At 41.3% G+C, this 27,320-nt stretch overlaps 1 protein-coding gene across 1 annotated transcript in view; it reads right to left on the minus strand.

Annotated features, from left to right (window-relative positions):
- The window catches only part of LOC142195826 (electroneutral sodium bicarbonate exchanger 1), a 159,421-nt gene that overhangs the window by 14,013 nt on the left and 118,088 nt on the right, over positions 1-27,320 (minus strand). Inside the window, exons 6-19 of the mRNA XM_075265880.1 lie at positions 24,768-24,956; positions 22,014-22,105; positions 21,300-21,457; positions 17,510-17,597; positions 14,519-14,665; positions 13,911-14,011; positions 10,335-10,509; positions 9,716-9,849; positions 6,936-7,181; positions 4,915-5,020; positions 3,607-3,768; positions 1,822-1,935; positions 656-817; positions 308-559 (exon numbers count right to left, since the gene is read on the minus strand). Of these exons, the coding sequence (XP_075121981.1) occupies positions 308-559; positions 656-817; positions 1,822-1,935; positions 3,607-3,768; positions 4,915-5,020; positions 6,936-7,181; positions 9,716-9,849; positions 10,335-10,509; positions 13,911-14,011; positions 14,519-14,665; positions 17,510-17,597; positions 21,300-21,457; positions 22,014-22,105; positions 24,768-24,956 (2,126 nt within the window). The remainder of the gene's footprint in view (positions 1-307; positions 560-655; positions 818-1,821; positions 1,936-3,606; positions 3,769-4,914; positions 5,021-6,935; positions 7,182-9,715; positions 9,850-10,334; positions 10,510-13,910; positions 14,012-14,518; positions 14,666-17,509; positions 17,598-21,299; positions 21,458-22,013; positions 22,106-24,767; positions 24,957-27,320) is intronic.

A 27,320-nucleotide genomic window follows, 5' to 3' on the forward strand; every position in this document is an offset into this window, starting at 1 on the left:
TCTCTTAAAAAAATTGCATGCTTTATCTCTTTCCATTTCGACGGACACATAAAAAGACATATGAAAACAACCATAGACTTCCATGGTTTTAAAACGGCCAACCAAAGACCAACATGTCTATTTGTCATGGATGTTGGGGCCAAGAAAAATTGAATGGTCGAGTGCATAAGCCCTAAGATTTATTTCATAGGAAGAATATAAATCACCAGTGTGCTTTAGCATATGAGAAGAAACCAAAACCAGATGAAATCCATGCAAGCACGAGAAGAACATACAAAGTGCATGGAGACATTACTCAATTACATACCTTTAATACAGTCGTCATAAACACAGAGCAACCCATGAGCACAAAGATCATCAAACCCGTCACTCTCTGTTCCCTGATGCCAAGGAATTTGGGTTGTTCTCCTGGAGCTGAACATTCAGATTCCAACTTAAGACTATTGACATGGGTAATGGAGAGGACAGTAGCAGCAACAAACCAAGGTAACCCCATGATAGAGCAGATTCCCAGCATCAGCCCCACCATTAGCAGATCCAAGTGGTAGCCACATCCTTTCTGTGAAATGGAAATAGTCATTACTCTCTGTAAAGTATTAAGTAAGATCCTTAGTGCATCGGTTTACTCAGTTTATACAGAAGAAACACACATTACCTTAAGCTTATGTTCTTTCCTATTGATAATAACAGCAGTGATCTGTTGGTCCATAAATATCAAAATGGTGCACAAGAGGGCAGGGATTACAGTAGGAAACACCGTCCACCAGGGGTTAGTTCCAATTGGGTTTACAATCCAACCTCGGTCATCTCTGGTTGGCTTTAATAAAATAAAACAATAAAATATATATTTTTCATTGTCATTTACCTCTAGACTTTACATGTATACAATGTCCAATGTAAAATATCAGCAGGATTCTCAAGCAAATTAATTCATTCTGTCTAGTTATTAATAACAAACTTTAGGGGACATTACTATTAGCTAATATAGGTAGTAATGAAAGACCCTTCCAAGTACATACAGCTGAGCTGCAATATTACACAAGCCCCATGAAAATGAGGGCCACTATACCTCATATAGTCTAAGAGAGCGTTCACATCAGTGTGGTTTAGTCCATTCTTCTGTTCCATTAAGTAAAGAAGATCAGATTAAACAATAAAGATAGACCATCTAATCACAACAACTGATCCCAAGGGACCCCAATAACTATAAGGGGGTCTGTTTGGTATCCGTTGTTTTTTCTGTGATTTTGACATAAAAAATAATCATGTTTGCTGGACCTTTTTTGTCAGAGATGCGGCTGCAAAATCACGGCCGCAAAATAACGCGGCATATACGATCCTAACTCCCATTGAAATCAATGGGAGCTTTTACAGCGTGCAAACTCTGACACGCCATATACGTGCCAGATCACGCTGCACGTTACATCGTGTGAATGCACCCTAAGGCTGAGGCCCCACGTTGCGGAAACGCGACTTTTTTGTTGCAGATTTTGTTGCAGTTTTTTGAGCCAAATCCAGGACTAGATTGAGCAGAAGTTAGAAGTATAAACACTTCCTATATATTTCCAATTCCATTTCTTGGCTTTGGCTCCAAAAACTGCAAAAAAAAAAAGCTGCTTTTCCGCAACGTGCGGCCTCAGCCTTAAAAGGTTCTTAACAAAACAGGCTGAAAGTTAGGCTTGGTGCACAAAATATATAATGCACAGGACAAAATAATGTGGCAAGTTTTTCTGTTCCATAATAACATTAGTACCAACATGAGTTCCAACATAACATTAGTAACAGAGGCAAATGTCAAAATGAATTTCCTTCCACAGTTACCTTAAATTCATTTGGAACTTGAAGCTTTGGTGAGGGCACCCCAATTAAATAATCCACAATCACCATGGTGAGGATTGTGAGGAACACTGCGAAGTCACTCACCATTGATCGCACCTAAGTACAAACACGTACATTATTACAATAAGACGGGATAATAATTGGGTTTTTCTTTTCTGCCCAAATACAGAATTTATGATGGCACAAAAAAGAATATCATGACAATGTTTAGTTTACCAGAGATGTACCACAGTACACAAATTCAGACAGTAAGGACCGTTCACATGGAATCACATGGATTCCCGCTCCAAATCAGCGACAGATTTTGCCCTGGTTCCAAGTCTCCTTGTATCCAATGGGAGGCAGATATTGGAGCAGGAAGCTGAAAAAAATAAGCATCCTGCTCGATCTTGCTGTGCAACCCATGACTCGAGAAAACTTGCTGTTTAGGCTCATTCATCAGTGGCGACAGAGAGTCGAGGTGGAATACTGAAATGAATTAAACTAATCCTATTGGACGTCTTGCAAGTAGGAAGAACAAGAGACCCCCCACTCATCTAACAGAAGAATCCATGTGATTGTCTTTGGTGACACATTATATTTTATACTGGTGGTAAATTTTGGTCAGTAGAGTTTATTTAAGATAAAAAATTAAAAATTTACAGAAAATGTGGAAAAAGCAATTTTCAAAGCAGATAATTCTAGCACACACAGAACTTTGGCATAATTTTTTGCATTCTGTTATCTTTTTAGGATGTTACAAGGCTTATAAATTTAGCAGCAAATTTTTCATGTTTAAGAAAATTTCCAAAAATGATTTTTTTAGGGACCAGTTTGCTTCTGAAGTGGTTTGGGGGGTTTAAATATTTGAAATCCCCCAATACATTGCCCAATTTCACAAGCTGCACTGTTCAAAGTATTCAAAACAGAATTCAAAAAGTAAGTTAACCCTGTCACAAAGGGGTTAAAGAAGATTCATCTAGAACGTATATTATTTGAAAAATATATGGAAGTATTATGTACAATATGCACGGAATTATGACAGATTTGTCTGCCGCTATACAACAGTATTATTTAGGGTAAGTTCACACAGAGTTTTTTGGTCAGGATTTTGAGGCCGTATCCGCCTCAAAACGCTGACCAAACAGACAGCCGCTCAGGAGTATTTTCTGGGAGCCGTTTCTTCTGGCTCCCGGAAAAAAGAAGTAGGCCGAGTCGCCTCACGATTCAGCCTGAAGACACTCCCTCCTCATTCATTGGGCCTAATCCGGAGCGAAGTGCGCGGCTGAATGCCGGTGCAGTGAAATGGCTTTCAGTCATGGCTACCCGGGCTTATGGACCGGAACCTGAGGCGGCCTCCCCCTCCAATTCAAAAACTCTGTGTGAAATGTTGCTCCACAGTCTTTATTGCTAAAAACGTTGAACGCCAGCAAAAGAATTAGCAGTAGGTATTTTAAGACTGGTGCTGTGGGTATTGTCTCTTGCCAAGCAACAGAAAGTGCCATACATTATTATCTAGTCCTAAAATCCAGAGACTTCTCACGTCACACTCATTGTAAAAGGGTCCATTCACACGGAGGAAAATGGTGAGGAATTTGGTGTGGAATTTCAGTGCTGAAAAAAACCCCATATCCCTTTGACTTTCATGGGTTCCTTTTTCTGCTAGCACTGAACCCATTGAAGTCAATGGGAGGCTTTTTGTTCAGCGCTGAAATTCCACATCAAATTCCTCACCATTTTCCTCCGTGTGAATGGACCCTAAGAGAGCGCAGTGGTCATATCACTTACCTTGGTGGGAAAGTAGCGACTTGTTTTGAATGTTTTCAATGTGCTGGACAGTGCAAATGTGGTAAAAAACAGGATGCAAGACCAGAAAAGCACATCTGGAGTGTACGGGCCGTGGTGTCCACAAGCAGGTCCCACAAACTCTCCGTGCATCATTTTACAATTCTTAAAAACACAATATACGAATGAGGGTCAAGAAACCATCAGCATGTGTACTAGACTAATCCTAAGGATTTAGGGAAGGATTTTCTGTGCTCCTCCTTCTCCTTCCTTCAGATAAAACATTCACATTTATAGAATATAATCTTTAGGCTCCCATATACATGAGAGAAAAGTAGGCCATGCCTTCAAGTTTCAGCAGGACTGACCAACTTAATCCCATGAGTACTGGTTTCCCAATTTCAATGCCCAATTGCTTTTCCCCCGGGACACAAGCTGCCAGTCTCTCTATTGAAAACACATGGGTGCCCATCCAAGTCAAGCTAACATGTGTATGGGGGAATAGAGGGTATAGCTGTCAGAAAAACAAGCATCTGGCCAACAGTTATGGGATGTAGGGAAACCTATAAGCTACATGCACACGGACATGTGCATCATAGATTCGGTAGGAAAATGGCACACATGGCACATTCCTCTTTCTCTCCTGTATGGGACCATTAGGGGGCATTCACATGATGTAACGTCTCATTGATTCTGACACTTAAAGTCGTGTCAGAATCAGCGCAACAAAACAGAATCTCATTGACTTCAATGGGTTCTGTTTAGCGCGCGTAACACATTGAAATCAATGGGTTAAAAAACCTCCCATTAATTTCAATGTGTTACGCGTGCTAAACGGAACCCATTGAAGTCAATGAGATTCTGTTTTGCTGTGCTGATTCTGAGTTTATGTGTCAGTATCAACACCACGTTACGTCGTGTGAATGCCCCCTTGGGTCTGTGTGTTATCCATTACGCTATGCCTAGCATACACTCATGTGCATGGAGCCTTAGTTTGCTTGTGTGTGGAAATGGGACGGAGAACATTCACTTTACTTCATAACATCTTCGTTTACATGCTGGCTGGGTTTGGGGTTTTAATAGAGGAGATAGTGTAACATTGGAACAGAGAATAATACACTGATCCAGTCTATCTCCAGTCTGGAGAAGAGCGAGAAAGACATGTCATCGAGATGCTACTTATACAACTTATTTAGGAAACAGAGATGAGCTGCCTCCGTCTAGAAGTATCTATATAGATGGACTATCACATGCTGATGTAATGTTATATAACATATACGAGGTCAGGGAGATACTATTCCATGTACGTACACTGACGGTGAGGTTGGCCCACTCATCTTCAGTAAGGCTGATGTTATTCTTACTCCAGAACTGTAAGGTCTTGTTAGATGGAGATTCGGGAGCGGCACACTTACAGCTAAACAGAATAAAGATGGAAACATTTTAACAAGAATTCTCAATAAATGTAAGAATTATCTGCATTATTAAATAGTTACTCAAAAACTCAGTTCAGTCACATGAGATATTATTTTCTTAAAGGGTTATTCAGTTTCAGATCCGACAACACCTAGGCAGATGATCTGGTTTTCCTGCATGAAGATGAATACAGCAGTGCACTGCTGGCATCTTGCCCGCTACAGGTGCCAACATGAACACTCATGTATGTAGATCCCATCATTGCAGAGATCAGATCTTATACTTATAGTCATGTGGGTGGAGGAGCCCAACCAAGTCACCAGCCATATTTGTCAGGAGTGCACCATTAAGTCAACCACTTGCCCCAAATCTGTCCTGGAATCAAGATAAATGGGTTTCTTAAATCACATTCCTCCCTTGTGAATAGAGCCACAATGCGGCACGCGTACCATAGAGGCACTGCTCGTGCGCCATGGTAGGCCATTGTGGATGTCTGTAGGTGATAACTGAGGGAGCTCACTGCATCCAGATATATACAGCTACCATGAAGTTCACTTCCAGCTGTATATATCAGTACATGCTGGATCCCCAGCCAGGAATATATCATTTATAAATTCAAGAAATCTTTAACCTAAAAACGTAATGATGATCATTATATGGAACCGGTCTCCTCTCCGGACGTGTCTGTTTTAGTAAATCCTTACCGGTATATTCTCAATGAAATAACAGTTCATTACAATCTTTTACAATCTCTTATAACTTTGCCTTGTGCTGTTTCTCTCTTATTCCTATTAAAAATTTATGAATAAACTGATAACTGGGAGTTACTAAGGGGTTACTTTGTCCCTACAGACACTAATATAGTCCTATGGCTGCGCCAGTATCAGGCTGTGTGGGGACACAACCATTTTACCTACCGTAGTAGCCAATATCAGAGTCGTGGGGTTGGGGACAATTTTGGGTGGTAAAAAGTTACTGACTATGGCTTCAAAGTAAAATGATTTTTAATTATTTTCTACAATATAATATTGTATAATTAGACTTGTTACATATTAATTTTCATAGGGATTCAATAACAGGCTTTTTTCGGGAAGTAGAGGGGCTTTACTGCTTCTGTCTGACCATATATAAAATTGGGCCAGCACAGGAGTCGGAGTCAGGCTGTGTAAACATAGAGGAGTTGGGGATGTGATCTACAAACTCTATAACCCTGGGATGGAATAAGAGAGGAATGGCACAGATTTGCACTACATACACACAAATGTATGTTTCTTGGATTGGTGTGTGATGTTTTTTTTTTCACAGACCCATCCTTAATGGGCAGATCAGGACTGTGAACACGGACCAGAGAGTTTAACCCATTAGTAAAACAGAGCATGTTCTATTTTTCACATATCATGGACCCCACAACTAAGGCATGTGAATAAGCTGAAAAATGTATATATGGGAAATGCAAGCATTTACTAAATCAGACATGTCAGGGAAGATGTCAGAAGACATTGGTGCCGAGCTCATACTGGGAAATAACACTTGTACTTATGCCCCAGCTTGGGTTTAATATTAACCCATTAACTGCCAATTTATTTATTTTTTCAATAATATGGGAACCGCACCATGAAAATGACCTCGTGTGCGCAAGGCAATGCATGCACGTGATCAGGGTAGGTTTTCTATCATGGGCGACATCCTGCTGGAGCACGTGAATGTCCTGTTTCTATTCCTTGATAATAGATGGCGTTCATAGGCGGGTTAAAGTACTCGATCCCCAATTGGGGATCATGGCAGTTAATGAGTTAAAGAAGATTTGTCTGCTTCCACGGTCTATTCTGTTGTCAGTAGCTCAGTCTATGCGACTTTTTCCCTCCTCCGATCATGAGATACAGTCCATACATTGCCAGTAAGGTGAAATCACTTACTAATATAGAGTTAGCTTGTCCAGTTGACTGTGCATGTGCACAGGATATGTCTCTCCCAAATGTATCAGCTTCTCTATGGCTTCATAGATAAAAATAATACAAATCAGCGAGGCAAAAGCTTCCTCTGTGAAACGTGTAATGTAACAGACCAAAGAGCTGGCGTCAGTGGCCACCAGAACAATGCAGAGGAAAGCTGTCCACAGCCCAATGCACGCTCTCAGTGACAGATAGGACAGGTCATGGTCTCTAGAAAAGAAGCGAGACAGACAATAGTTAATATAATGGGAAGAGACAGGCAGCGCTTACATGTAGAGTGAAAATAATAATAAAAGACAGAGACGGTCTATGACTCCGGTAACACAAAGCGGCACTAAATTTGCCAGGACTATTCAATACATCTGAGCTTTTACCTTCAAAGAAATTTTGTTCTGATGATATTCTGAATGGGCCTGTGCTTTGCTACAATCTTACAATCTCTTCTAATACTAAACAATGAATTTTTCTATTAAATATATAAAACACTTTCAACGCATTCATCTGATCAGATGAAAAAAAATGTTGTTCGAAAGGAGATGACAATTCCTCCAGCCATTTAGTGGTAGATTTTTGTTAAAAAAAAAAAAACGCCCAAAGGAAGCCACAAATATAAAACAATGACTTCTGCATCTCAAGACGAAAACTCATTTATTAGACAAAGACGCCATTAAATGTTAAATAAAACGTGAATGCAGAGATGGCGATAAAGGCAGAATCCATGTTGACATGTTCTATGAAAGTACAGGAACGATCACGTAGATTGATGTGCCATTTAGAAAAGAAAAACCGGTAGAAGTTGTCACTTGCCAAGCAGGAAAAATGACTTTGTCTAAGCTGACAATGGTTCCGCCCCATAATAAAAACAGGCTGGAAGGTGAATGTTCCCTGATGAACAATGGGAAGATACGTAGGATGTCGTTCTCTGTACAATGTCTTCTCCAAACGATGAAGAGGAAATATATTTAGATCCTATATTGTTGCAGTGATTTGTAAGTTGGGTTCACAAGCCTGCAGCTCTCATTCATTGGCACCAGTCACATATTCTTCCATACAGCAGTAATCTCAGAAGCTACATTAGGGTTCGTCTGCTGAATGTGGCATAGTGATGCTGTGAATAAGGCCTTGGTGCGTGTATTTTTTTACGCTCCCTTTTGTATGCAATATTTAATAGAGCCCTTATAGAAGTGCTCAGACCTTACTGTACATCTGTAAGAATCCAACTTCATATAGAAGCACAAAGAAATTATAACCTTCCTATGGTACCTGACGAAGCAGGACAGTGGCACTGCACTATATTATGCCGCTATACAGCTTACCGCCAATATAAAAACCTCACACAAGCCTTAGTCCCGATACATCCATATTACAGACACCAGTACCCCATGTGATTCCATATACCATGTTATAGTGAAGGAGCTGAGTAGTGTTGTAGGGAATATTGTAACTTAATACAAGATTCTGCTCATTCCGGGACAAGGAGTCCAGTGAGCCTTCCTAATGATTGATAGATATCTTCATACATACTCACTCATACAGGAAAGGCTGTCAATCACTGATAGGACCGCCCACTGGACTCCTAAACTGAAAGCATCATTTACAATACACTCAATTACAAATTTTACTAAATAATATATATATATATATATATATATATATATATATATATATAAAATACATATATATATAAAATACATATTGGATGCATTTTCTGTCCTGTATTGTTAAACACTATGTGCTGTATAGGATACTGCATCCTTCACTAGAAGCAGTAAAACACATAGGACGCATGATATATGTTACATGAAGCATTGGTAGACATCATACAGAATCCTACAGCAGAGAAATATGGTTACCTGGGGCCAGGGGTCTAACAAGAAATTGTAGGATCCCATAGTAAAACTTGTAAGAGGGTCTTCGATGATGATGATTCTCACTGGTGAATGAATGGGACGCTATAAATATTGGAGTCATTTCTTTGACCTTTGCTCGCTATTTTACTATATATTCACCAGAGGCTCCGTTAACAATTCAGTGAGGCCCCTTCATCGGCTGGGCCCCATGGCTAGGTGTATAATCCCCTGCTGGTTACGCCCATATCTGGTGCTAATTAATAAGTCATTTTGCTTTTAATTACTATGAATTATTTAAGTATAATAGACTAGATTTTGCATATACGGATGATTGGAGATGAAGTGAAGGATGTCTTCTGTCTTAGAATTGTCTCCAAATTTCAGCCCTGTGCTTTGTTCACTGACATGGACACAATGAACCTAAACAGACAGATCCTCACGCTGCAGATTCTCTGCCGAATCCAGGACAAGACTGAGCCCTGGAAGAAAAGAAATGTCCATCGCTGCCGTCCATTAAAAAGAGTGAAAAGGTGGAATCTGCTTCAAAATCGGCTGTAATTTCAGCTGTGTGAACCTAGCCTTAGTTTACACCTTTTACATATTTGGTTCTTTTTTGTATAATGTTATATTTTTTAGTAAACGGTTTACAAGCCATGTCATTTCAGTCGGTTGCTCATAACCGTGTGCTAACCTGCTGCCGTGAATGAACGGTGCAGGCAGAGAACGGGGAACACGCGGTCATTCACCATCATGTGTACGGGCCCATAGAAATGAATAGGTCAGTGTACTATCCAGGAAAAACCCAGATAGCACGCTGACCATTCATATACAGTCTTTATTTTAGAATCAGACCTTGTTCTTTTAATATATTAGAAATAAGAAAGTTGCTCTTACTTGCAAAACTTGAAAAGAATCTTCTCGAAGACCAACACGGGTCCTGTACTCCCCAAAATGGTGAGGGGTTGTCCAGCAAACAACGAATAAGCAATTCCTGTCATAGAAGCACCAAACAGGGATTCTATTGCACTCTGTAGGGGCACAAATACCAGTTTACTTTATGTGCATTCCAAGGAAGACAACACGTCGATGCAAATCTCATATACAAGACAACATGCATCTGTAATGAAAGCAGTCTCGATGTGATCGCCCTTTCACAGAAGATGGGATTGAGTTACGGTAATTCATTTATTACATGAAGTGATTTGCCCACCCTGGGCAATTGAGATGGTTATGGAACTGTAACATAATTGGGAATATTTACTCATCTGTACATTATAGACTACTAACATCAAGGCAGAGGAAAAAGCTGAGCCGTAAAGCCATTAACTGGTCATTAGGCAGCAATAGCAGACATGTTCAGTGCTTAAATAAAGCCAGAGATTGGGATTATCCTGATTAGAGGTAAATGATGGCAATTACACATCTCAGCTAATCAGAAGGATTTTCTATGCCGACACCAAGAAGATAGTTGAGAATGGATACAGTCACAGTTAGGTATATGTAATTTCCTTACTATTCGACCTTCTGTAGCTTCTCCAAGCAAGCCCCCAAAGGTGATGACCGGAGACATACAAGCACAGTATAGGAAGAGGAAAGAAGCCACACACTGCAAGCTCAACGCGTCCCTGTAGTCACTCAAGTACCAAGGAGCTTTCCTTTTAATGTCTACCACCAGGCCGCCAAATATCCTGCAATAAATAATAGAGAGTGCGCTTCACTGCCAAGCAGATCACCAGGGGCAAAGCTATACTCTGGAGATTCGGGAAATTGTACCTCGTGCCATAGCCGTCACCCGAGAAGAGAGCTCCTGCTGTGTGCTAGTCACTGACTGACAACATGTACAATGGCTCTGACCAGATGCACTCCACAGCATCAAAATTAGGTATCTGCAACCTATCGCACAGGCTCACATATGTGACACTCATAACTTGCTACAGCAGCAGTGTTTCGGATTTCCACTGCGACTTTGCTTGCCGATTAGCTTGGGATACAATTAGGGTTAATCAGCCTGAGCATCGTGCTGCGGATACTGTGGTGGAATCAACCGCGGAATCCGCAGAACGGGATACTTCTCTTTTCAACACTCTTTAGAAAAAAAAAAAAAAAAAAAATGTCTGCCACAGTCTCAGATGGAAAACATTCTGGCCAGAATTTGAGGCTGATTTACAGACAGAATATATCTAAAAATAAGCTTGGAATTCAGTGTAGGACTCTAGCGTTAATAGGTCACTAACTTTCAGCCAAGTTTTAATAATAGAGCATGTGATTCTGGACCAAAATGTAATGTACTTTAATTAAAGATATTGTGGTGTTTGCAGTCCAGTGTTCCTGGATCTCCTAGATTCTGCTCACTTGGGATTTTCTCACTATTGTACAGTTACTTCTGGAAGAATTACATGTAAATAATCCAGTGGCAGTGGCGTAACTACCACCATAGCAGCAGTAGCAGCTGCCACAGGGCCCGGGACATTAGGGGCCCGGTGACAGCTGCTACCGCTGCTATCATTATTCTCGGAGGTCTTTTCGGACCCCCGAGTATAATGATCGGGGCCCCCTGTTGGTGGAATACTTTCCACCAACAGGGGGCTCCGAAGCTGCAGCAACGGCTGAGACACAGGAGCTGCAGCTCTGGCTCCTGTCAGCGCTTCAGGATGCTCTCCCTCTCTCCCCCTCCCTTTCTCTGCTGTCCTCTGCCCACCAATGAGAGGAGGAGGCGGGGCTTATCCCTGCCGAGCTCCTGCCGTCCTGCACTGGAGGAAGAAAGGAAGAAGGAAAATGAAACTAAAGCTACACAGGTACATACTGGGGTTACTTATTAATGTCAGGCATATGGGGTGATTACTTGTGTTTTAGTAACTCCATGTGCCTCATATTAATAGCAGTTAACCCCATCATCTCCCTCACATTAACCCCTGTGTGCCTCACCATAAGAGTTACTGATATGTGAGACATATGGGGGTAATAATAATGAAGATACTTTATTATTACCTCCATGTCTCTCACATATCAGTAACTCTTATGGTGAGGCACACAGGGGTTAATGTGAGGGAGATGATGGGGTTAACTGCTATTAATATGAGGCACATGGAGTTACTAAATTGTAATACACATGACCAGATTTTTTTATCCACAATTTGTCCTGGTATAGCGGTCAGCGGGTGACGTGACAGTATTTAGTCCTGTAGGGGCCACTAAGGGACATAATACTGTGTGCAGTGGCCACTATTGGGTATAATACTGTGTGCAGGGGCCACTATGGGACATAATACTGTGTGCAGGGGCCACTATGGGACATAATACTGTGTGCAGGGGCCACTATTGGGTATAATACTGTGTGCAGGGGCCACTATGGAACATAATAGAGCGCGCAGGAATGCGTAGGAGGGACTCGGTTGAGATCTTCGGTGTCGGGGGGGCCCCATGTCAAAAGTTCGCCACGGGGCCCCGCCATTCCTAGTTACGCCACGGTCCAGTGGTAGTTATAATGGATAAGAGAAGAGGCAGACTGCTCCTTATTGTACACATGTATAGCCTCTGACAAATGTAAAATGTGCTGCAGCCATAATGAGGAGCAGCAGAAAAACTGATAAGACAATATGTATGAAGGGTGATACAGTCATAGATCCGACTATCCAGCACAACCCTGCAGATATTTAAACTTTCATGAAAACTCAGGTACTCCTTAAAGCTTTATAAAGCAATGGCTGGTAAACACAGAAAGTAACATAAAAAGGATCCTTTACAATATGTCATTACTTTCGAGCACTACAGAAATCAATTTTAAATAGTGATATACTGATAAAATAAATACAGACATATGTTGTAACTATATACAGTATATGTCCACAGCGCCCGGACTGGAATATCAATATCAATGTCAATATCCTATCTAGAACAAACACTACAGCAAGGCAACGTCCGCTTGTCATGACTGCTAAGAGACTTCTTGCACCCCGCAGCTTAACATACAGCTAGATCTATAATGGCTAGTTCACACGGGGCACGGTATAGCGTATTTTGGTCCTGATTGTGACGCGGGAAGCCGCATCAGAATAGGACCAAAATGCGCCTGCCAAGACTGTCGCGGTTGCAGCTCCGGAGTAGGCCCAAATGAATGGGCCTAGTCTGGAGGGTGCTGCTGCGAGGCGGACGCCGGGGGTTGAATCAGCCGCAGAGTCCGCCTGAAGAACGGGCAGCTCGCTTCTTTTTTCCGCGAACGGGAACAAATCACCAGCGGAAAAAAAAACGCTAGTGGTCTACATAGACCTCTATTGTGAGGGGGCGGACTCTAAGGTGGATTCGGCGTCAGAATCCGCCCCGTGTGAATGAGCCCTAAGCCCTTAGTCATCTATAATTAGGATAGAATTAAAGTAATATCTGGTCCTTTTACAGTTTCCTTTTATCATCTAATATAACAAAATAATCTAGACTAGAAAGACTGGGAAGAATGTATTCACCATGAAGTGACAAATCTAGAGCTTTGTATTATGTTGTTCCTTTATTATTCCTCCTGGAAATATATGAAAAAAATGACAACTGGGCGTTACCATTTGCTTTGATAATAGGGAGTGTTTTCTACACTGTTAGACACTATCCAGCACCGATTGAACAGTGTAAGGACATAAGGCACATGGTGACACTAAGTTTCCAATGTATTCATACATTTACAGGAGCAATAACAGAGGGGCAGTACAATACAGAATCCCATGAAATCTAGCACGATTATTACTTTATATAGAGTGCAATTATTCAGCAGCGATAAGGCCTCCACATTATCAGGCGATATCTCAAGAGGGGGACAAGTGACATCAGTGAACAGAGGGACGTCTGTCCTGTCCTTTATCAAACTGCACTGAAAAGAGTTGAAATCTGAAATGTGAATTTGCCTCATCTGATAAGAAACGTTCCTCACAGCAACAATGATATCAGTCCGGTACATTCTGCCTCCCATGAGCGTCTTCATGTATAGCTTACTTTCCTTCTATAAGAATAAAATTGAGGAGAGCGCGGACACGTGACACTATCCTCCGGAGTGTATGCTGCGCTGTCACTCTCATCGCTCACATTATTACAAGCCACATTCACTGACCTCCCCGTGCGCTGCAGTTCAGGTCCGCTGTGCTCGTGCTCCGGCTCAGGATCCACATGACAGACATTCCCATTGGGGACTCCAGGCATCTTCCTTTTCTCCTAAAGGATAATTATGGAACAAATCCTTTTACAGTACATGGCAATAATTTAGGAACACATCACTGTATAGCAATGGTACATGGTCTATGGCTCTACATAACTGTGGCTCATCAGCGTTCATTAGGGTAGAGTCACACATGGCAGATTTATTGCATATATATTTAGCGTGTGCTTGTGACCAAAACCGCAAACAGCAAACTCCATTATAGTCTATGGGGTCTGTGGGTTTCCGCAGGTAACCACTTTTTAAGTGGATTGAGTTTTCAATTTTTGGGTCCCCAAGCGAACCATCAAAACGGAAACCCAAACGCAGGTGTGAACATAGCATAAGCAACGCGGTCTGTGACAGATTTTACATTGGAACTATGAGTTTCAATTCTGTATTTGATGAAGCCTGGATGTATCGGTATAGAGCGGTGATACTTCATACAGATAGGTTTCCATTTCCTCTATATTACAGTAAATGGATTTTCAGCATCTGGTTCTTATCTCATATCTAGTACTCACTTGAGAAGGAACATTCTTTGGTGGCTCAATTCTGATAGATGGGTCCCATTCTCCTGGCGGGAGCACAGTCACTTGATCCAAGAACTCGTCAATCCCAGCCAACAGGTCACCTCTGTCTTTTGCTTTGTAAGCAACATCATGGAAAATCTTTAAAAGCATTATTATTTATTATAGTAACTGGCAACATCAGAGATGACATTTGTTAGAATCCTGTCACCAGGGTCAGATTTGGCTTTGAAACGTACAGCGTACCTCCAATTGTAAAACAACTATTCATAAATGAATAGCGCAGGTGAGTATAAGAAACTTTCTAATATATATTACTAAAGAAGAATGCTTTATTTCCCCACTTAATAGGCAGCTTATAAATAAATCGCTTACTAGTCAGCCTATCTCCATAGACTTCTGTGTACAATAAATCGCTTACTACTTAGCTCACCTCCATAGACTTCTGTGTGCAATAAATCGCTTACTACTCAGCCTACCTTCATAGACTTCTGTGTGCAATAAATCGCTTACTAGTCAGCCTATCTCCATAGACTTCTGTGAACAATAAATCGCTTACTACTTAGCTCACCTCCATAGACTTCTGTGTGCAATAAATCACTTACTACTCAGCCTACCTTCATAGACTTCTGTGTGCAATAAATCGCTTACTAATCAGCCTACCTTCATAGACTTCTGTGTACAATAAATCGCTTACTAATCAGCCTACCTCCATAGACTTCTGTGTGCAATAAATCGCTTACGAATCAGCCTACCTCCATAGACTACTGAGTTTGAGGATGGATACAGATTCAGTTAGTGATAAAAAAGAAACTGCCAAGAAAGTGAAAAGTAAGCAGCCTGATAAGTAGAGAAAAACATTTTTCATACATATACAGCCACATATATATATATATATATATATATATATATATATATATATATATATACACACATACTGTAACACGAGTTTTGTATATTCACTTTTAATATAGAGATTTATGACAGTTGTCTTGTAATAGATTGGAGGTACGCTTCAATCATAGACTACAACAATGTAAATGTACATATTGAGAACCAAGCCATACAGGATGTCCTTTACTTAGCAGTCGCCACAATATGTTATAGTTCACCACAAGGTAGTGAGACACATAGGTCATGTATTAAATATTGTAAAACATTTTTAGCCTTCTTCATGATGCAAACATGTGTAACCAATGACCCTGGTGAGATGTTCTCTTCAAAATTGATAAAATTTGTAACAATTAAAAAAGAAGGCAATTAACGCATCATACACACGTGGACAAACTTGTTGTTCCCCCTTATTTAATGAAAGAAAACCCCACAATAGTCACAGAAATAACTTGAATCTGACAAAAATAATAATAAATAAAAATTCTATGAAAATGAACAAATGAAAGTCAGACATTGCTTTTCGCTTCAACAGAATAAAAATAAAATAAAATAAATAAAACTCATAAAACAGGCCTGGACAGAAATGATGGTTCAGTAACTTAATATTTTGTTGCACAACCCTTTGATGCAATCGCTGCCATCACACGATTCCTGTAACTGTCAGTGAGACCTCTGCCCCTCTCAGCAGGTATTTTGGCCGCTCCTCATGAGCAAACTGCTCCAGTTGTTTGGGGTTTGAAGGCTGCCTTTTCCAGACGCCATGTTTCAGCTCCTTCCAAAGAGGCTCAATAGGATTTAGGTCAGTGCTCATAGAAGGCCACTTCGGAATAGTGCAATATTTTCCTCTTAGCCATTCTTGGGTGTTTTTAGCTGTGTGTTTTGGGTCATTATCCTGTTGCAAGACCCATAACCTGCAACTGAGACCAAGCTTTCTGACACTGGGCAGCACATTTCACTCTAGAATCCCTTGATAGTCTTGAGATTTCATTGCACCCTGCACAGATTCAAGACACCGTCTGCAAAGCAGCTCTAGAACATAACAGAGCTTCTTCCAGGTTTCACAGTAGGGACAGTGATCTTTTCAAGATATGCTTCATCTTTCCGTCTGTGAACATAGAGCTGATGTGCCTTGCCAAAAAGTTTGATTTTTGTCTCCTCTGTCCATAGGACATTCTCCCAGAAGCTTTGCAGCTTGTCAACATGTAGTTCGGTTATTATTACTTGTCAGATTCAAGTTATTTCTGTGACCATTGTGGGTTTTTCTTTCATTAAACGAGGGGTAACAACAATTTTGTCCACATGTGTATAACATGCAGTACATTCCAGATTGCCGTATCCTTCACTTCAAGATTTTTTTCTAATCCACGCATATATGAAAGTTATTTTAACTCCCACCAGTAGTTCCTAAACTTTCTGAGGCTGGGGAGCTTTTTTGGGTTCATTCCATATACCGTACTTAGCCCCATTGAAAAATAAGTCCCTCAAGCATTGCCTCTATCCTGGTGTCCGCCTGTATTCTTACTTTGTTCTACTATCCTCCTGTATTCTGCCTCTATTCTGTCATCCACCTGTATTTTGCCCCTTTATCCTGCCTCTAGTTTCCTGTCACTGATTCTCCTCTTAATCGGACCTCCGGTATCTTCTGTCCTAGCCGTCTATGCTACTACAATTATAGCACCTTACACAATATTTACCGCCGCTACTACAATACACATCCAGTTACCACCTTTTGTGTCCAGGGTGAAGTGAGGGAGTTAGAAGGATGTTACCTGAATGGCAAGAGTCAATGTTTTTTTGGCTCTTGCCAACAGGAAAATGGGTGAGACTTTTCGTGATTGATGCCAGCATTGGCATTCACTGGCCAAGACAGTCGGGCGTGGAACATAAGCTCATTTGTATCTGGAAGACATGAACTGTGGACTCTTCTTTACATGTCTGAGGCCCAGAAAGGGCCGTTGATGAAGGTGTCCTGCAGCACTGCAGAAATCTGTGAGTGGCTTGTAACTCCCTGGAGATCTTTACATGACCATCAGGGGATCGCAACCTACATTTTGGGAAACAGTGACTTATACTATATACACCGTACTATACCTCATCAGTCATTATGGTCGCCATTGATCTGCCAATCTCATGATATTGTTGTGCTTTTCCTACAGGTCCAAGTAAGATGAATAAAAACCTAAAAAACATAAAATCATATAGAAGGAAAGGACCTAAAATGCTGAAACATTATAGAGGGCCTTTCACCACCTCCACCAACTTAAGCTCTTTTTATCCTTTAACGGGCGCTGCTCCACTGATCCAGCACAGCTGGAATTTTCTTCTCCAGCCGTCGCCATTCCTAAGAAATCAGTGCAGTTACTTTTGGTGCCTGATGTTCTATCTAGACTCTCCAATGCCAAGTGGGAGGAGTCAAGCAAGAGCAGGCAATGGGGCGTAATTCTGAGCTCTGAACATGTCCACCTCTGATCGGAGCTTTGAGTTACATCTCCTTACCTATTCCTGTCTGATACTGCTCACCTGCCATTAGAGATTGTAGTTAGCATATCAGACACCAAAACTAACTGTGCTGTTTCATTGGGAACCGTAGGGGATAGAGAAAAATATTCCAACTGGCCCAGAAAAAAAATGGAGAAGCGCCCATTAAAGGAAGAAAAGAACTTTAGTTTATCCGGCTAAATAGAAGAAAAATGGAGGGTGCATACATTGTAATTTCTGTGGCAGTTTTTGATGCTGTTTTTTTAGTCCAAAGTTTGAAATGGATACAAAAGGGATGGGAAATATAAAGGAAAGACTGCGGAATTTATAAGTACTTATATTCGCCAACCGTCCTAAATTTGGTGGGACAATCCTATGCCCCTGTACGTAGGGGCCATACAAACCCTGCCCCAAAACGGATAAACCAGTCAATTTAGAAATGGTCACTTTAGGGCCTCTGTTTTACCAATTTCAAAGTTACCGGTATGTTTTAGCATTGGCTAAAAAAACTGCAGCAAATAAGGCAGTGGTGAAGATTTTTTATATATATTTTTTATTTTGTGTGAAAGCATCCCAAAAGGTGTACACAGACATTTTATACTGTGGCCCAGCATTGTGTAAGCTCACATACTGATCATTTTTATTGCCTTATATGTGACACAAGCTGTTACAGATCTAGAAGCATTAAATTTCTCCTCGGTACGCTCTGACTATCCACCTGTATAAAATTACATATTGTTACGGCACATCTAGAGGTAGCCAGGAGGTTTTATCTTCATCCAGTATATCCAACCATGGCAAGGTAATAATGCTAAAGGAACCAGGACTTTACTTTTTTTTTATTTCACTGCTGTATATAAAAGAATAATAAATCTTACTAGAATATATAGAATATTTTATGTTTGTAAAACTACTGCAGTGGATGGTCGGTAGGTAAGTACCAATGTTACTGTGGGACATATACCGGAGCTCCATATCTGCCTGGGATCAGTTATTCTTCATACTGGTTCGGTCAGAATAGATCAGCTCACAAGACCATATGACCTGTTGTGTAGAAACACTATTTATATGCAACTTTTTTGTCTTGTTGCCCCCGGTTTAGATAGACCGTCTAATGTATATACCACATATACATATGCCATGTGAAAGTATATGGCCAAATCTAATATGGGTGCATAAATCCCTATGATACTTTTCCAGTTATAAGACGTGTTAGTGTAGTATCCCAGTGGGAGCATTACAAACATTGATGACATTGTCTCATATATGTATTGCCATATATATATATATATATATATATATATATATATATATATAGTACATTCTTTATAATGTACCCTTAATGGGACAAACAATAGAATGGACAGTTGTGAGGGGGCTTGTGCCCTCTAAGTTAGGAGTAGAGCAAGCTAGAGTCCCTGGTTAAATTGGTCCAAGTCAGCCATCATGTTGTTCTGCAGTGAGGAGGTGGGAGTAATCCCTGCTTATGGTGTGTGTAAGACTGAAGGTAATCGTTACAAGGACCTCATGGCTTATGTGATAGCCTCAGGTCTTTTGGATCACACTCAAGGCATTGTAGGCATTTTGTAGAAAGAAGAGACTTTAAGCACATGGTACAAGAGGAAGACTGCCGCGGCAAGGACGTCACAGACTGACTGAGAAGTAGCACCACAAAACTTCAGTCAAAGTTGCTAAGGTCTCCAAAAAAGTTCAATAGTTTTGTAACTAGTTCTTCATCAGTAAGCTGTGCCTTTTAGCTGTCTGCAACGCTGTCTTTTAAGTCTTAAACCTCCATTCACCATCATGGGCACTCTAACCACCATCAGGCTCAGGGAGGCTTACCACTAGGATGTGCCCAGGGATATTACTACATTGATGGGCTGGGCTCATCAGGTATAAAACAGGCACAAAAACTATAAGAAATGACATGAAGTGAAGGGTCTCACATTATATGACAATTTGCTCTTTAGCTCAGGCCTTAGTTGACCTCTTGGGTGTATTCAGTCATTATTAAGAATACCTGCAGCCTCCTTATATAGAGCAAATCAAAGGTCAGATGTGGTTGCACATTTACTTAGGCACAAGCGTCTGATAAATCATGACTATATTGACTTTCCCTTGAACAACCTTTCTTTTTTTTCCTATGAAAATCTAAACGAAAATTTGGCAAACCGTAAACTGAAGTTACAGGAGTCTCTCGCAATATGTACATAATTATGTCATAAATAAAAGGGTAATTTGGCAGCTTGGTATGAGGTAAGGAGAATATTTGGCTGGAAGAATGCAGTGGAAGCGGAATTAAATCTCAGCAGTGAGAGCCTAACAGAAAGCTAAGAAAATGAAATATAGCAGTCAGGAGCTGGCACCAAACAGAGGCAATTACAATGGAAATAAAATACACCATCACTGCCAACCTGCAAGCAAGATATATAGATACTGTAGACATGATATAGATAAATAAGATAGAGCTAGAGAAGTAGATGGCGAGAAAGATAATGAGAGATAGATAGATAGATAAGATATAGATAGAAGATAGATAGATAGATAAGATATAGATAGATAGATAGATAGATAGATAGATAGATAGATAGATAGATAGATAGATAGATAGATAGATAGATAGATTCAGGCTTGAGAGAGGTAGATCTATAAACTGTAGGGTCCCATCTGACTGACGTCACCTTGAAGGGGCAGATGGGAGCATCAGATTTGGAGCATCAATTCCCTCCAAATTTCCATGTGCAGAGAATGACTGTAGCAGTAAAGCAGATTAAACTTCACATATTAATTTTTCACATATATCTTAGAGCGCTCTACAAAGTGCTTTTTGTGTATGTCTGTATTGCAGCCACAGCACCTGTTCACATTTGTTATACTTTGGAGGTGTCTGACGTTTAGTCTTTTGCATTTCAGATATCTAGATAAAGCAGTGGTAAAGAGACAGAGAGCCAGACAAGCACGCCGGCAGATAGATAATGCACGCTCGCATTAAAGGATTTCAGACCGCTGCATTTTTCCATGAACGGCTTAGAAAATGTCAACCGCAACTCAGGAACAAATAAAAACTCCCAAGATCTCGCTGTGCTGTATCTTTACTGCAAAAATGAATTACACAATCGAGGCTGTCTGTAAATCTAAATCACATTCATGCCATGTTTATGGGAGAGTGAGTGTTTGGGGTGGGGACCGTGCTGTATAAATTTAGCTCCAAGTAATAATTAGGAAGTCACAAGTTGTCGCTTGCTATTTATTTTCGTAGGGTAACGCCCTACAATATGTTAGAGATAAAGCAAGTCTGTGAATATTAATGCATACCACCTAAACCTTATCAGATGCTCGACAACTCCGTAACCCAGGCCCAAAAGTGACCAGTTTGATGAGATGAACAATTAGACTTACTTACCTTGTGGGTATAGGGACTTCCGTCAGTCCAGTAAGAAGAACTGCTGGGGAAAGACGGACAAAGGCTACGATTGGTCGTTCTAGGAAATCCAGTTCTCCAACTAGTACATTGGAGGCTTCTGCTCCGGTCGGTATTTTTTTCATGAAATGAAGGTCCACCTTAAAAATTCAGGACATCATCAAAACCATTCCACTTGCCTACATGAGGTTTAGCACTACCAAGCATCTGTACGGGGATGGAAGCAATTTATTAAAATCTATGCACCCCCTAAAGGACCTTGCCTGGGCCTTCACAAGTGTAGTGGATGTGTTCCTTCTTTCCTTATATATCTGTAATGGTGCAAAATACCAATAAAATCTGAAAACATAAAAGTCAGACGTATCCGCAAATTATGTTGTTTGTGTGGGGGTCTGCCAAGTTTCCCCCAAAAGATGATATTGAAAGAAAGAAGTGTGAGCATGACAAATTTTGTGATGCCCAAATCTTTTGTTCCCCGACAGAGATAAATTGATGCCAGAGGTTCCTAACAATGACTTATTACCCTCTCCCCATTGAAAACACAAGCACACTTGGCTATACTGAGTGTGTATGTGGGGGAAAGACATGTTGAGTATTGAAGGTTTAGGAGTCAACCCTGTTATACCAGTTCAGGTTCATTAATCGAGGAGGGACAAGAATTGCCTTCTGTAAGTCCTTGTAATAGATGATACCCACCTTGCTAAGATCAACAGCACTGCTGTTATCATGGTTTCCACCATTTTTAACATCTAATGTAGAGGGAGTAGGTTGTGGAGAGACGGACAAACCTGTGGGACAATAACACTTTTGTTAATAACAAAGACTTTTATGGGAAACATTGAACACATATTAATGGCTGTTCATACGTATTCCCATTTATTTCCAGTACAGAGCAGAGACTACCATTCACCGTTAGCAATCTGTTTACTTATAAGCAGCATCCGTCAACCTGAATTCCATGGCGGCAGTCTATTGTGAACGCAGCCGCCACATGAGCCTTCATTTTCATAGTTACACTGCTGTTTACACTGCTGCCTGCTTCTTCTGCAATAACATTATGCAGGTATAAAGATCTGGGCAATGCTGCATGTCCTCATCTCTGCTACCACCAGAATTACTCTAATGTGCCCATTACACAGGACCAATGACCCGCTCCATTATTTCTTGATAATATTTGGCCTCAGATAGTCAGATGAAAGGTGACCAAACGCCTACAACAGCTGTCAGACAAACATCCTCATAAAGTGACAGCCCTAATAGAAGACTGGGAGTAAACAGCTGCCAGACACCTCTTGAGGATACTTCATATCCCCAACGTCATCTGCCAAGACTGAAATCGCAGAATTCAGAGGACTTTGCTTTAATGTGTATAGGGGCTTGTAGGGTTCATATACAGCACAAGGAATCCACAAGTGCACAAGTACCTGGAAACCCTTGTAGCAATGCATCTAGAAAAGTGTAAGCTTTCAACCTAGATTATGCAATGAGGCATGCCGACATTTATTTCTACTGGATTAATAGATAATCACATAGAAAAAGATCTCCGTAAGTCTTTGCATGAAACTGGAGGCATAAAAGGTGATCATACACCTTAAGGTCCAAACGGCAAAAAACATACCAAAACTTTCCAAGATAATATATTAAATGAATAGGTGCTATTATTTGTCTCAAAAAGTGTAAATTAAAGAGTAAGGAATCACAGGTAGGAATAGCATTTACAAAGGAGCAACACTTGTGAGGTGCAACATATGAATATGGGCTACCTCTAAAGTGTGCCCTGAAAACTCTATAGATTAAAGACAAACACTCCCCATCCCTTTATTACGGCAGGCTACAGCTACATTTTAATATGCAGTGTATGCCCATATTTACCATATATACTCAAGTATAAGCCGACTTATTCAGCAGTTTTTAGCAGCAGTTTTCAGGGTCCAACTCAGGGTCCTGCAAGGACCTGCATAAATTAAGTGAAGGGGGGAGGTCCTTTAGTGCTACAGTAATGATATGGGACACTCCCCCCTTCTCTAGCAAGAGAGATGAAAGCCCGGGAGGCCCCTGCTGCCCCCCTGCATCGAGGAGAGGAAGCTAGAATAAAGTGAAATTAAAACACACAGGTACCTGTTGGAGTTACTATTCCTACTGTACTAATGTCAGGCATTTGGGCTTATTAATTTAGTTTCAGTAACTCCATGTGCCTCACATTAATAGCAGTCAACCCCATCATGTCCCTCATATTAACCCCTGTGTGCCCCATATAAGGGTTACTAATATGTGAGACACATGGGGATATTAATAAAGGACCTTAATTATGAAGATACTTAATTATTACCACCATATGTCCCACATATCAGTAACTCTTATGTGAGGCACACAGGGGGTTAATGTGAGGGATATGATGGGGTTAACTTCTATTACTATGATCCCCATGGAGTTACTAAGCTGCAATGCACATGACCATGAGGTCTCAGTTAAAGGGATTCTACCATTAAAAATCTTTTTTCTGTGGCTAACACGTCGGAGAAAAGCTATTCGTCTCTTACCTTTAGATGGGATCTCCGCCGTTCCTTAGTAATACTGTTTTTTTACCAATATGTAAATTAGTTCTCTGGCAGCGATGGGGGCGGGCCCCAGTGCTGAAAATGCGATGAGGGCGTCCCCACCGCTGCCTGAGAACAGGATCTTGCGCCGCCTCCATCTTCTGCTGGATCCTCCCCTTCTTTCTTCGTCTTTCTTCGGCGGCTTCACCTCTGTCGGCTCTGACACTAGTCGAGCTGACTGCGCATGCGCGGCCATAGTTCCGAGGCCGCAATTGCGCACATGCGCAGTCTGCTCTACTAGTTTCTCAGTGGCAGAGCCAACTGCGCAGGTGTCAGAAGAAAGACGAAGAAAGAAGGGGAGGATCCAGCAGAAGATAGAGGCGCAGGATCCTGTTCTCGGGCAGCAGTGGGGACGCCCTCATCGCATTTTCAGCGCTGGGACCCACCCCATCGCTGCCAGAGAACTAATTTACATACCGGTAAAAACCGGTATTACTAAGGAACGGTGCGGCGGAGATCACATCTAAAGGTAAGAGACAAATAGCCTTTCTAAAGGCTATTCCGACGTGTTAGCCACAGAAAAAAGATTTTTAATGGTAGAATCCCTTTAATGTAATTTTACTGGTATCTATTTTAATTTTTTAAAATTTCCCAGTAGCTGCTGCATTTCCCCCCCTCGGCTTATACTCGAGCCAATAAGTTTTCCCAGGTTTTGGGGTAAAATTAGGGGCCTCGGCTTATTCGGGTCTGCTTATAATCGAGTATATACAGTAATTTACAGCAAAATGCAATTTCGGAAATATTCAGCATTTAGTTTAGGAATCTAGGATGAGACATGTTGTGATGCATCCAGATACACAAGATCGATGTGTAACTATCATGATAACTAGCTGAGAGGACACAAGATACTTACTATTCTTGTCTAGTAAGTGAGGCTCTGACTGCTTCTTCCCAACTTCTGCGAAGGATCGCACCATTGGTATGAGATTGTTGCGTTTCTTTTCAATTTGATGGTGGTGTTTTTTCAAAAGGGCTTCCTTTACTTTTACCCGAATATTATCTCCTAGTTCCCCAGAGGAATCTTGATGATCCAAGATCATATCTGACAAGATAAAGGATGAAAAAAACTATTGATACTGGTTAATAAAGTAACAGGGTATATATCTAAAGTGTATGGAGGCAAAACGGTTCTGTAGTAAGGAGTCAAGTACCCCCTGCATAAGCCCCTAAAGTGGGGTCTTATCAAGATCAGCCTATTGCCATTGTCTGGTTTAAGGTATGCAGAAGCCTCGACCTAGCCACACATTATATAACTACTACATATTGGTCATTGAGATGGAGTGCAATGTAATAATACATGGATAAAGTAGGTCTCCTGAGAAGAAGCCCTTTATGACGTCCATATGTTCCAACAAGACATATGGAAAGAGGGGACAACCTCCTTAAAGTCATCCAAGGTTTCAATGTGCACTTCAAATGTGAATTCAGCAGGTAAATGTCCTACCAAAGAACAAATCCTTTACAAAGCCAATAGGATTATGCATATTATAATACACAAACAAGAACATTTGGCTTAACCCAGCAGAGGACAGAATCATATATACTTGACATATATTCAGTTTAAGGATACCCTGAACTAGTGTTATCCACTCTCTTCTGTAAATGTTCATAAAATGTAACAACAGTCTTTTTCTGCACACAACCATAGTGTAACGCAGGGGCATAACTACCGGGGCAGTAGCGGTAGCGTCTGCCACAGTACCCAGGACACAGTGACCGGCTCAATTTCAGACCCCGGAATATAATGTTCAGAGAGCCAGGGGAGGAGAGGGAACATAAACACTGTTACTTACCTCTCCTGCGCTCTGGCAGTCTGCGGCTCTGTTTACTGATGTCCCAGACATCACATGGGCTAGACCTGCATCATTATGTGTCATGACACAGACCTGGCTCATGTGACATCTGTATCAAAATTGAAGATGGCCGAAATCAGCAAGGAGTGTGCTGAAGCCAAGGAGAGGTAAGTAACAGTGTTTTTTATGTTTGTATCCTCTCCTGGGTCTTCGATCATTATACTCTGTGGACTGAAAAGACTCCACAGTATAATAATTGTTCATTGGTGGTGAAGGGGCAACTATAGGGCATAATAGTGTGTGCAGCAATGCAATTTGTGCAGGGGGGATGGGTTCGGGTCACAACCCCCCTCCCCATGTCAAATGTTTGCCTTTGGGGGCCCTGCCATTCCTAGTTACACCACTGATGCAATGGATAATTTCCATAAAGAAAATCATCCAGAATCTTTCCACCAAGAAGAAACTCTACATGAACCATCTTAAATGATTAGCCCCCATCTTATTACAGTAATGGGATATTGCAGGGTAATTCCATCACTGTATGATCAATAAGGGACCAAATTCTGGGGTCCCCTACCAATGCAAAAAAAATCTGATTTCTCTCTGCTCACAGCTTTTTGGCCACCCACCGTGCACAATGTTGCAGCACAGCCTCTGTAGGATCAGCTACTGTTCTCTGCTCTGTAAGGGCTCGTTCACATCTGCGGCCCGGTCTCCGTACTTAGGTTTCTGTTTCCTGCCTAAAACACAGGCAGGATACGGAAACCTGCAGGAGACTTTCTCACCCATTCATTTGAATGGGTGAGAAAGCTGTCCGGCCGTGCGCGGCGGTGAGCGTTTTGCGCTCTCCGCCGCGAAACCGAGTTTTATAATCTGGACACAGAGTCGGACATGCAGTACTCTGTGTCCGGATAAAAAAAATTCGGTTTCGCGGCGGAGAGCGCAAAACGCTCACGGCCGGACCCGGTCTATGGTTTCCGTCTTCTGGCATGCAGAAGACGGAAACCATAGAACGGAGACCCTGAACGCAGGTGTGAACCCAGCGTCATCAGGTGGCCTGGAGTAAGTCTATCAAGGGAATCTAAGTCACCTAAAGATTGTGTGTGCACTTAATAGAAATAGTAGTTTTATGTCATACAGCATATATGCATGAAATATCTCAAAAGAAGTGACTTGAAGATCATCTCCTGCAATAACATACCTTACACTAGGTTCACACTAGCATCACCTGACTACTGTCCCTGTCCATCGGAAGACCAGAACAATGAATAGTTGGACTGTATAAAAGCCCAGTTATCCATGGGTTCCGATGGACCTCATTGACCATAATGGGGTCTGTCGGGTGTCCATGATGTCAAAACTGAAACTGGTGGAGGAAAAAGTCCTTTATGCAGGCCTTTCTCCTCCGCCTATTTTCAGGCGGACACTGCGATGGAACGTCCAACTGAGATTGTGGCGCAGATATGAAGACACCTACTGTGAAGATGTCAAATTGATAACGAACATTTTTTTCTGTTTTATATCTACCATAAACCAACACTGTTATACACTGGTATGGTTAGTAGAATCTTGCAATGTATGGATGTACGCTTAGATTGAAGGGGATATTAGCA

Source organism: Leptodactylus fuscus, chromosome 2, assembly GCF_031893055.1.
Source record: "Leptodactylus fuscus isolate aLepFus1 chromosome 2, aLepFus1.hap2, whole genome shotgun sequence".
Lineage (NCBI taxonomy): Eukaryota > Metazoa > Chordata > Amphibia > Anura > Leptodactylidae > Leptodactylus > Leptodactylus fuscus.